This window comes from Pteropus medius, unplaced genomic scaffold, assembly GCF_902729225.1.
Source record: "Pteropus medius unplaced genomic scaffold, Ma_sr-lr_union100, whole genome shotgun sequence".
Taxonomy (NCBI): domain Eukaryota; kingdom Metazoa; phylum Chordata; class Mammalia; order Chiroptera; family Pteropodidae; genus Pteropus; species Pteropus medius.
In genome coordinates this window covers 19,651,731-19,664,295 of record NW_024351730.1, presented here as the reverse complement: position 1 = coordinate 19,664,295, position 12,565 = coordinate 19,651,731, and the positions used below count along the sequence as shown (strand labels likewise).

General features: G+C 34.1%; 1 protein-coding gene across 2 annotated transcripts in view; it reads left to right on the top strand.

Moving 5' to 3' along the window:
• Positions 1–12,565, top strand: part of LOC120587958 (transmembrane protease serine 11E-like) — a 42,034-nt gene that overhangs the window by 12,528 nt on the left and 16,941 nt on the right. The window contains exons 3-4 of one of the 2 annotated variants that reach the window (XM_039844963.1): positions 8,029–8,153; positions 12,126–12,247. In XM_039844963.1, coding sequence (XP_039700897.1) covers positions 8,029–8,153; positions 12,126–12,247 — 247 coding nt within the window. Of the gene's footprint in view, positions 1–7,895; positions 8,154–12,125; positions 12,248–12,565 lie in introns of those variants that run through there. The other variant, XM_039844962.1, reaches the window with a different exon arrangement.

Sequence of the window (12,565 nt, the reverse complement as noted above, 5' to 3'; positions counted from 1 at the left end):
ATCTGAGCTGCAGTTACAGATTTGGTAGCCATCAGCATATAGACATAAATTAAAATTATGGACATTGGTAACTAAAAATATTTGGTTCTTTTAGATTAAATAATACTTTTATTATAATATTATGTTATTAATTTGCACAGCAAATTCTACTTTATTCTAACATGAATCTGAACATATGTCACAATGTTATTACAATGCCAATACATTAGAGTCTAATTAAGTTAAAGTGAGTATATAATAACCAATTTCACAAATCTCATGTTCCATCTAAAAGTTAAGACTCGATACTTTCATAAATTACAGTTCAACAATTGGAGCAGAAAATTCATTAATCAAGAAGTCTCGCTTTTGGAAGAATAATATAAACATTAAAATAGTTCAAACATTTTCCAATTGTCTTTCATTACAAAGTTAATTCAGACAGGAAATTTTTAGATTACCTGAGGGATTCTTAGTTTGTGGCTTAGAATCTTGCCAGGGAAAAATAACAAACTGGAGGACAGCACGGGGTCTTAATGTGTGTTTCAAGAGGCACATATCAATTTTAAGATTCTTCAGTGGCTTATATAAACTAGATTTTATGGATATATGGATTTTAAAATTGGCTTAGGATTCAAGTAATAAAGGAACTTCATGTCTTACTTATATGTATGATACTTGGATTATTTCTAATGACTAGTAGTCCCTTATTTTGACCATCCAAATTATTTGGCATATAGCCACCAGAAAAGTGATACATTTTAAATATTATGTTAGAGCTTATTGTTTAATAAGTGCTGAATTTAATTATAATAATATTAACAATTTCTAGGTTATGTGAGGCATGAAACACTAGCTTTGGTGAAAATTCGAGAGTATCTAGGTCATTTTAAATCCTCTTTGTTTTTTTTAACAAATGAAGAAAATGAGAGCACATTCAACATCATACAAGTTGTGGGTTAGAGGATGCTGGAATTTGTGTGATGCTGAATATGTTCTCAGATTTCTCATCCGAAAAACTCAGGACTTAGATAAAAACACTTAGTCCTTAAATGAAAATCCTTAGGACTAAGACACTGGTCATTGGTCTTCAAGTTCAGAGATATTTCCACTGTATCATAGCAACTCTTGTAGGATATCTAGACAAAATCATGAGAAAGATTTGGTAGAAAGACATCTAACATTGCAGAAAGTCAATGAAAGTCTGTGTTATATATTAGCAGCCTCAAGAGTGTCTGTAGCTCAAGTTTTTCAATCATCTTTCTTCTGATAGACCTGCCATGACATAGTCACACATTCTCTATTAATTCTTATTTATATACTACATTTTAAAGTGTGTATAATTTTCTATGAAAAGTTGCAATGGCATTCCTTGTCAATATTTCTGCTAGAAAATGCTGCATTCAAAGTTGTTTACTCACATCATGCCAGTTTATTATCTAGAACTGGAAAGAGTTGAGAGGAAAAAAACAAGTATATTAATGGAATTAAGGGTTAAAATAGCTCAATCTATAAATTCTCTATAAACTCTATATTTAATTACTTAAAAATAATTTTGAACTTTTTGCTCCCCATTTATGTGTGATAGTAAATTTCTAGAGGCCAGGCAAAGTGTTAACTTAAATCTCAGTTTGTAATTTTCAATGCTGTACTGTATCTGGTTGGGAACTTAATAAAGAACTTGATGATAACACAGTGGAGATCACAGACATTTTTTACTGTTGAGTTGCTACTAATACTTATATAGTATATGTATCTAGCAAAGTCTGATGATATCAGAGTCTATCTTCACAACTTTCTGTTAAAGTAGGTGGGAGGAAAGATATTATCACTAGAGTTTTATGGTTGGTTAAATTATAGGAATGATTAAGCTATGGGTTTTGCCTAAGTTAACAGTTAATGAGTGGTAGAGTTTTCTCTCATTCATAATATTTATTCAAAATTTCCTACTGTGCTAATACTACATTTATGAAAAACTTACCACTGTTATAAGCTATGTCTTTATATCTATGATTTCAATAATCACTAGATATTTTATAATGTAAAATGCCATACAGAGCCATCTCAGTAATACTTAGTGAAGTGTTCTCAGATGTTTTAAAAATTATCATAGAGCTTGGTATCTGAATTATTTCACACTGCTCTCCGCACATCAAATCGCTTTTATGAAATAATAATTGGTGCATTTGTTATTATTGAGAAACCTTCTAAGAGTATTATAATACTAATTTTTGTTTCTGTGCTAAGAATATTTTAGAGAATATAGTTCATTACATTACATAATTTTAAGAAAAATTTAAACAACTGTATTGTTGCTGAACAATTGCTCAGTTTTTATCTTATAGGTGCTGTGAAGAATGTACCTGAGCAAGATTTACTTGTTTGCACCATTTTGGTTTAGTTTTGTTTTTGAGATGGCTGCTAGAAAGCTACAAATTTTGTGGCCTGACTTAAGGAAATGTCTAGATGGGAATTATGAAATACAGTTTTAGTAGTATTTCCATGTTTTCACTTATGTTTTGCTTTGTTCTTGCATTTCTAAACTTAATTTAATACCACATATTTTATATACATCTCCTTGTAAGCCACCTTAATCCAGTGCAGAATGAAGTGGAATATAAAAAGAGATCAAGTATATGATCAAATAAATAAATATCTACAAGTGAAAAAAGTAAAATAAAAAGTTATAATAAAAACAATGAATTTCCCACCGTTTGTCTTGGTGCTATAAAGAGAAAACGGAAGCAGTTGTCTGGTAATTAGACTACCACTTTATTATAATTATAACTTCTCTATGAGAACAATTTATAGTTATTATTGTAGGGAATGCACACATAATTCAGCCCAAGGATCTGGATGATGCTTTTAGACCCTTTATAGATGTGTTTGTGTAACAGTAGACAGGACAGAATATGTTACTTGCAATTTTATTAAGGAGTTATTTGTTTCTACTGTTTTTTTTTTAAACAGCAATAAAAACATATGATCCAGGCACACAAATACAAAATTTTAGTTCCACCCTGGATATTTTTATAGTCTTATTCTAGAAAGTATAAAAAAGATTGCAGATCTCACTAATACCTGTTGGTATGAGTCTTCCACACACAAAAAAAGCATCTGAAATATTTGTGTGGATAGGACAAGGAAGCACAGTCCATTGAGCTAAGAAGTAAGCTAGAGCCAAACACAAAATAAAAATTGAATAAAATTCATTAATTTAAAATTTGAATCTTATGTACTAACAGGGAATTAGCAATGTCATAAGGTACTATGCTGTTACTTCATTGTAATATCTTTATTTATTGAATATTGTAACATGCAGACATTTAATGACCCCCAAAATAATATATTTCTTCTGAAATTAATGTCCCTTTATTTTCATTTGTTACTTTCTGTACTATGATAGCACTTTATGGTAGATAGGTCGAATCACAGTTGGAAAATCATATATTTTAAACAGAGATGAAATAAAAATGTTAACCATAAAGTTTCATCATTATATAAAGTGTTTTATGAAAATCAGGCTTTACTTAAATAGCAATTATTCTTCACAACATTTGGCCTGTCTTTTGTTGTATGTAATATTCCAGTTTTTTTTCTAAAACTAGGGCAGACCAGAAGTGCTTTGAGAGAGATTAAAACCCATACTGTGGTACTGAGAAATGGTCAGTTCAGTTTGGTTCAGTCAACTTTAATTCTCTCTATGAACATCCCTTGAACACACAGTCAGAGAATATAGAGATAAGTAAGGCTTAGACCCTATTCCCAAGGAGCTCAAAATGCATACTTCAACATGATAGTCAAGGGTGAATAGACCTAACTGAGGTGAAGGGGACTTTTTGATCTGACTTTTAAATACATACAGGCTTTTATAATGCAGGCAAAGAACAGACTTTAAGTTACTCTACATAGGAGGCAACAGGAGCAGAGACCAAGAGCTTGAAAACTTGTAGAACAGAGAGGGAATAACTGAGGCTGACTTGAAGTTCAAGGGGTCTCACCAAAAGACTATATCACTTCTAGAAAGACAACTTACTGTAATAGAGAATGATTTAGAGATTGAGGAGACAGAAGAGAAATCTATTATGAAGCTATAGGACAAGTTTTGGTAAGAATTGCCAGAACAAGGTTAGTAGCAATGGGATTGGAGATAGACTACATTAACTTTGCCATGAAAGTGAGACTAGAAAATGAAAAGGCCTTTATAGCTCCCCAACACAATTAGCATTGACTTGTAGGCTACTGCTAAGTCAGCCATTATGAAATTACAGCCCAAAGGCCAAATCTGGCCCACCACCTGTTTTTGTACAGTGCTTGAGCTAAGAATGGCTTTTATACTTTTAAATGATTGAAAACAAATCAAGAGAAGAAAATTATTTCATGATAAGTAAAAATTTTACTAAATTCACATTTCAGTGTACAGAAATAAAGTTTTATTGGACCTACAACCATGTTCATTTGTTTATGTATCATACAACTACAGAGGCAGAGTTGAGTAGCTGCAGCAGAGAATGTGTGGCCCAGAAAGCCTAAAACAGTAACTATTTAAACTTTTACAGAAAAGTTGCTGACCTCTGGCTTAAGTAATTGATTATAATGCTTTGGCACCGCCAAATTTATAGATATAGATATAGATATAGTTTATTCAGAACAGCCCAGTTGACTGATCCCGTGAAACATGTGAACTAAGAATATCAGTGCTGCTTACCATTACAGAGACTCGGAAAAGAGTTCATAATCCCCTATCAATTAGTCCATGGTAAATTTTTCCATGAAGGACTGCGAGTCTTGACTTATTCTCCAGTGCCTGCCAAGAAGTTTATGTTATTGCCTTTTTACCCCTTGCTTTTTTGTTGCTGTTGTTGCTTTTTTTTTTTTTAAATACTATTCTAAAAATGACATATTAAAAAGTGATAATGGTAATGTAACCCTGCACATTTAATTTGACTTCTGGCAATTTGGAGCTTATATACCTGCACCTGTGTTTTAACTGCTCTAGTCACTGCTATGTTCACTGTCTACTCACATATGTCTCCAAATGGAAAAAGTAAATAATAGAAAGCAATTTGATGCCATTGAAGCTATTAGAATTCAACCAGTCCATGTGAAGTTGATTTTACATGAGGAGCTTCAGATAAATTTCAACAGGCTGAAGTGATGATTGGACAAGGGTTTATGTGCAGAGGAGGGTTAATTACATGTGTATGTTGATATATAAAATGGTTTTATTCCTCTATTTTACTAATTTTTTGGAGTAACTTCTGCTACACTCATTTGGAGCAATTCAGTATTGAATCATTTGCTGAGAAAGCAACAAAAAAGTAATTAAGAAACAGAGTGAATCAGTTCAAAAAGCAATGTCATACAGACTGGGAAGGGAAGAGATAGTATTTCAAATGACAAACATCTCAGTAATGTGGTCATTACCATTATTATTAAACATTAAAATAATGATGATAATAATAATAGTTCTTGCTAGTTATACAATGATTTTCTTCTTGGGAGCTCGATGTAATAAAATACCTTATTAGTTTCATCTCTACATAGCTCATCAGCTTAGGAGGGGTCTGTGATTATTACCCCTGTTTTTCATATGGAAAAAAATAAGAGAGATAATTGAATCTGCTGGTATAAGACTATGCAATACATAAGTTGGCGACAGGACTCAGCAACATTCTCTCTTGTTTATTCAAAGTATTTTTTGATGGTTTCTCTTTTCTCTTTGTCCTATACTATTCCTCTTATCTCCTTTAAAGCCACCAAAGAGCATCACTGAAAGAGTTGTAAAAGGTAGGAGTCAGGAAAGAAGGACACACTGGTACTTTGGGTGTGATAATAATAGAAACTCCACAAAAAGGCGTATAATCTTTCTTGTTATTTTTCTATCTTTTGAAATTCAATCTCTCTCTCTATTTCTCTCTCTCAGTCTCTCTCTTGTTTAATTCGAAAGCCATGAAGTTTATTGTTAGAAAAAATCCAGCATAACACAAATAGTACATTAAAATTAAAGTTTCTCATTCCGCATCCTATTGTTTATAATTTTGTGTCTCTTTATATTTTGCTATGTATATATAGTTTTATTATTTACAGAAACTGGACACAGAATGAATATTATTCTACAACACTTTTATTAAAATATATGATTGACCTTGTACATGTTAATACATGTAGCTCTACCTCATCAATTTAGTGGCTGCATTATTTTATTTTCCTTTCTTGATTAAAAATTATCATAAAACAAATAGAACTTCTGTCTTATATTTCACAATTCTACATAGTCATAATATACTTTTGATAATTATATTATGTTTCCTACAATTATAAATTCATGTTCTTTATCTGGCATGTTTTGATATTAGTGAGAAGCCCTTCTCTTCTCATATTTCCCCCCAAGTTTTGCTTACGTCTGCTCTGTTCATCTCCTTTCTTCTGCAACAGGTGAATAGCAAGCATTCAGGGATGAAAAAACAAGAGTCAGTTTTTAAGCTTCTTAGGCACATTTACACATTAAAAAAATAACCTTTTCCCAAAGAAGTCTTTTTATATTGTAGTAATTGCCATTCTAGGAACAGGTGTTTGGAATCTTACTCAAGGGAGAACTGGAAATAGAAGAGATTGGGGAGAGGAAGATGAGGTTTCCTTGACTATGGCCCTGTGGGAAAGTCACAGGAAGAATTAAGGAGACCAAGTAGAGTCCCAGGAGCCTTCCACTACATCCCAGTGCCTTTAGCACAGGCAGAGTCAAGTAGCGATGATGACACTATTGACTTCTGCAACAATGTTCCTACAGAACAGAATATAGGGGCAGAAATAGGATGTGATGATGGTGTGGCAGGGACCAAAATAATATCACTTTCTGGACATATATCACCAGGGAACAGAGTCCCCTTGATTTCTGTAAGCAAGAATTATTTATTGCAAAATGCTTTGCAGTTTGCAAGTTTTCACATTCATGATCTCATTCTGAGTCCCACAGTCAACTCTGTGCTTTAGACAGAATGGGTATCTTGTTTCTTACTGACAGAGAAACTCAGCTCAGAATCTAAATGATTTGTCCAAGCTGGTAAGGAAAGAGCTGACTCAGAATTCTCTTTATTCTGATTCAATTCTCAGTGCTCCTCCAGGATAACAACACACTGTACCCCTGGTTCCCACATATCAGACAGTGCTTTGGAAGTATGAATACATGCCACTGATTCTACCAGTATGATAAATATATCATATTCAAATTCTTTAGCCAACTCTGACTTATTGTTTTCTCTAGCTTTTGAGTTTGCTTAGCAATTATTATAACACAAGGAAACACTAACTTTACTAATCAAACAAAAACAGGTTGACCAACATTTTTCAGTAACGTGTTTTGAAGGCAGAACAAATGGGAGAGGTTGGGGGAATCTCATGAAGAAGGGATTTCCTGCAGCATCACTGAAGTTTAGAGGTAAATGTTGGCTCAAACATTCAGGTTCTTTAGAAGAGACCTCTCATTATCTCTTATATATATCCTCAAAGCTTGTTTGGAAATAAACCAGAAATATAGAAAGAGATTGAATTAGAAACTTTATCTGGAACCTGGTCTAGTTCAAACTGTAACACATTTAATAGGCCTTTTAAGATTCTAGAATAGTAGAAACAGGCTTTAAACATTTTCATAGCTGCTACAATGCCTAAATCAGTGTCTTACACATAGCCGGCTCAATAAATCCTAGCTAACATATAGCGCTTTCTATATGCTAGGCACTGTTGTAGGCACTTTACACACAATAATTCATTTAATCTTTACAACAATCTTATGAGATAGGTACTACCATTATTATCTTCATTTTATGGACAAGGAAACTAAGGCACAGAGAAGTCAAATTACTTGGCGAAAGTTCAGGTAGCTAGAGCCAGATTGGTTTCAGCAGCCTGGGACTGGGGTGTGTTCTCAACAAAAATGGTATTCTACCATCTAACTGAGTGTTCTGAATTCCCCCAGAAATATCTGTTTTACTTAAGGAGTGGATGCAGTATACACTGTGATATAGCCCGTCTATTTGCTTTCTTCCTCAGGTCTTCTGTGATGAGGGCCAGGAGGAGAAATTGTTTGAAGCCATGGATCCTTGGACTCATCACCTTTGTATTCCTGATTGTCCTGGCAGTGTGCATTGGACTCATTGTTCATTATGTGAGATACAGTAAGTATGGGCTGCCCTGGCATCATGTGATTTACTCTGAATATTTCCTCATGTACATTCCTGTTTTGATTAGCCTCAGGATCATTCATTCATTACTACAATTCATTTGCATAGCTGGTACAAAGAACTCTTTAGCTGCCTTGTCTCAGGTTTAATCTTCACAAGCCAAGGAGAATTCTTTTTTCTATCTCTGATGAAGCAATACTTCCTGCTGGGAATAGCATTTCAGGTTTCAAATTCATTGATGAGCAATAATCAAGTGTTAATTAGAAGAAAACCATAGCCGAGGTAGAGTCCAGTGTCCTAGAGTTGTTTGGGGCCTTAGGGCAATCACCTTGATTGAAAAGAATTCCAACTCATTGAAATCCTGACAGTCTAATACATTAATTACACAATCGGGGATCACAGAGAATAAGTAGCTCTATTTTGTGCTAGTAGGTTGGAAAAATGCTCAGAGATATATTTTTGAATAAATGGCTATTTCTGTTATTTCAAATCTCATGGGATATATTAAAATTGATTAAAGAGGATAGGATATACTGAGAAGGTTACTTATAAAGAAGTTCACTCTGCAGTAATCGGGTGCCTCACTGCTAGATGAAACATGAACACTGCTGTTATTAGTAAGGTCCCCAGGGTACTTCAGAACTGTTTTTCCAGAGTACAACAAACTTTCTGAAGTTTCCTTCTACTCTGCTCAGATTTTAATTAGTTGACTCCACTATGACCTATTGGTTTACTATCTCCCTTAGTGACTAGATAATGCTTTGATGTTCAAGACTCTGAAAACAAAGAAGCTAATTACTTGATTCTAATTTAATTGGGAATTTGCAGAAGTTGCTTTCCTGTAAAGAGAAATGGTGATCTGTAAATTGGTGATCTTCTTCTGCCAGGAGACACAAATTCAGTCTTAATTTTCCAAACAAGGTAGATAATTTCTGAGCAGTTTAAAGAAAAAAACATTAAATGTAAAGCATTTTGTTTTTTCTTTTGGTAGAATTTGCCTATATGCAGGTCTTTGAATTTGGAGTATCTGCATTTTGGTAATTTCTCTGGGACATGTTTTTAATAAAAAAAGAATATCTAAAATAACTTTACAATTCTACAGTTCTGTTATAAATATATTGAGTCACATGGTGTTGTAAGCATCATTATTCTTCTCCATGGATGCCTAGGACTATGTTTTATTCACTTTTGTATTTATAGAACTTAAGATGATCCTGGCAAATATTAGAAACTTAATTAATGTTTATTGAATAGTTAATAAAAAATGAGTGAGTCATAGTTGTGACATTTTCTTGGGGCATACTTTGGCTTGTCTGACTTCATAAGGAATTCCTAATAATGCTAGGAGTCTCGTTACCTTCATGACAGAAAACGTTTCTTATACTTCTTTGCCTCTTTCCAAGCCAAGTATTTATAAGACTTACAAATCTTATTCATATTCATACAATAAAAACCTGGCAAGATTTTTCCAGTAATTTGTTACTGGATCCTAATATTTGGATGATCCACTGAGTAATATGGAACGCACAGCTTCCACTACCCACATGACACACCTGAATAAACAACAGTTGTTGTGTTATGTGTTATTGTCATATTTGTAACCTGCCCTCTGTTTGGGGATGTAAACTAAAAACAGACTGGATATAGCATATGTGCCATTTAGGAAGTGACACACCTATATAACCAAACTAAACCAAACAAATCTGTTAGAGAAACAGATAGGTAAAGATGGAAGTGATTAGATCTAGAGAAACATTGTTTTGGCATAATGCTCAAGATGGCATAGAATTTTATGTGAGATTTTTGTCCAGTGGTCTTTGGAGCTACATTTCTGTCCCCTCTGTGATTTGAATGACAGGAAGTGAATCTATTATGAGCAACATCATTGTAGGTTATAGAATCACAAACCTGTTAGACATTATCAGCAAACTCATATTCATCCCTATTTTTCTTATCTGCTGATACTCTCAATGATACTTTTCAAGAACTACACATGCTATATAATTCTGGCAACTGGAAATATGTTTTGACACTTAATGACCTGCTTGAGTTTATTGAGTAAAGTAAAATATTGGCTACAGATAAGTCTTTCATTTGGTTGAAACATATGAAGCATTTGACCATTTTTGAACTATACAAATGGCAATTTCAAATGATTCAATATTAAAAATGATTTGATTTTAAAAAATCCAAATAGGTCTAAGGATATAGAAGAGTATTCTCCTCCTCTTTAGAAACTTAGTATTCAACATGTGATTAGATGCCAGCAGCATCAGCATCACCTGGGAGCTTGTTAGAAATGCAGAATCATGGGCCAGCTGTAGACCTAAGGTAAAGGTTTCAATAAATTAAAAATTTTATTTGAAAATTGTATATATTGCCAGGGACCTGCCTGCATTTCAAGTCACATTGGCCATTCAGGGGAAGGAGGTAAGAAGGAGAGAGGAAGGTAAAACCTCCCAGGCCCTCACTTGGGTGGCTAATGCTTAGGATACCTTGACCTTTCAGTGTCTCCAGCCTGCCATCCGACTCCTTTATGCATCACTCCAGGCCTTATCAGACTATGACCAGTGGCTTCTCTCTCTGTCTCACCAAATACTCTGGACAGACAGGATGTTCTTTTGAAATTTATGGGTAGTTTTTTATTTTTTATTTTTGCATATTCTTGCAAAAATAAAAAATAAAAAACTACCCGTAAATTTTATTATTTTTATTATTTTTATTCTTGTTATACTTGTGTATAACAAGAGATTTCTCTTATAGCTTCAATGAGTAGGTTTGGTTTTTTTCCTCCCAACCCTAAAAGCAGTATGTAAGCAAAATTTATGCTTTGGGAGTTAGACTTTGGCTTGAAGCCCAGTTCCGTCTTTTCTGGCTATGTCATATTAGGGTTAGGCAATTTATTTAAATTTCTGAGACTGTAGCCCTTATCTGATAAATGTGGATAATACTGCCTTTCTATGTGGGTTATTGTAAATAAAATGAAATATGTGAATATGCCTGGGACACAGGTGCCCAATGTTCATTTCCTTTTCCTCTGTAATTTAAGTAAAAAAGGGAAATAATTAGAAGCAAGAGAGAAAAGCATAGAGATTGAGATTTGGTAAGGCATGCTCCATTTTCCTATAATAAAAATACACAATAGTTTTGATCACCATTGTATCCCTAACATTCAGCACAGAGTCTCTCACAGAAGGTGTAGTTGGCATTAATATTTGTTGAATGAATCTTTTGAGAGCTCTGTGTTTGCTTCATGTGAAGGAGGGTAGACAAAAAGCTTTGCTTCATTGGTTCTTCTGCAGGCCAAAAACATGGCTGCTTAAACCGAGTGCAAAAAGTGGAGACAATGGATAAGGAAGTAGACAGACCAAGTCCTGTGGCCATTGGATGGAAATAGAGTGACAAGGGAGCCAGGTGAAACTAAGTAGTGTTCCTGGAAAGTTGTGCCAGGTGGGGGCTCTAGTCTCCTAAACTATATACTAAACTCCTAGCATTTTAAGCCCTACCTTCAACTTCATTCTTTAGCCAAAATAAATTTTTTTTACACGAGAGTCCGTTTGGCCAGAATTGATGTGTAGTTTACTGAACTGGAAGAAATCTACTTTTGGAATATAAAATTTACTCTTGGGAAGCTTCTGAATCTATCCCTGTGAGTACGCTCAGATGGCGTGACTTGCTGCCTTTTGTGGCTTATTCAGAAATGGATAACACATGACTAATTAGCCCACAGGAACACCAAGCATTTGTTATGGCTTTTACACTCTAAAACTCATGATGATGAATTGTTGTTGTCTTTCTTTCTGAGATAATCATGAAGCTCAGGGCAGGATGATGAAGATAGTAACCTGGCTAGGGACATTCTTTCCTGTCTCAGTCTTTCCAGCAACCACCAAATGGGAAAATGATGATACTTTACACACGACTGATAAAAAGTATGATGATGTGTTTTTATCTCTTTCTTTGTAGATCAAAGGAAGACCTATAATTACTACAGCACACTATCATTTTCAAGTGACGAATTATATGGTGACTTTGGAAGAGAGGCTTCTAAAAATTTCACAGAAATGAGCCAGAAAATTGAATCAATGGTAAGCATTTTTTCCCCTCCATATTGCTATCACTTTTTAACCAAAAGTTTTAGTACCCTACCTTCTAAAACATCTATTCAACTGATCTTGCTTATCTTCACAAAAGGAGAAGAGGCTACCTAAGAGATATAAAACAAAACTGACAATACATGACTTGAGAGAGCATGTCTTGCAGAACTGAACCAAGTGACCTTGGCCATTCCTTTATGTTCTTTCTGTTCTCCCTTCCTTAGCTAGGCCTATAATCTTAATCAGCAGAATTCAAAAATTCTGAGAATGTGAGGGTTGTGGTATCTTAGACTTCCTAAAGAAGAGACC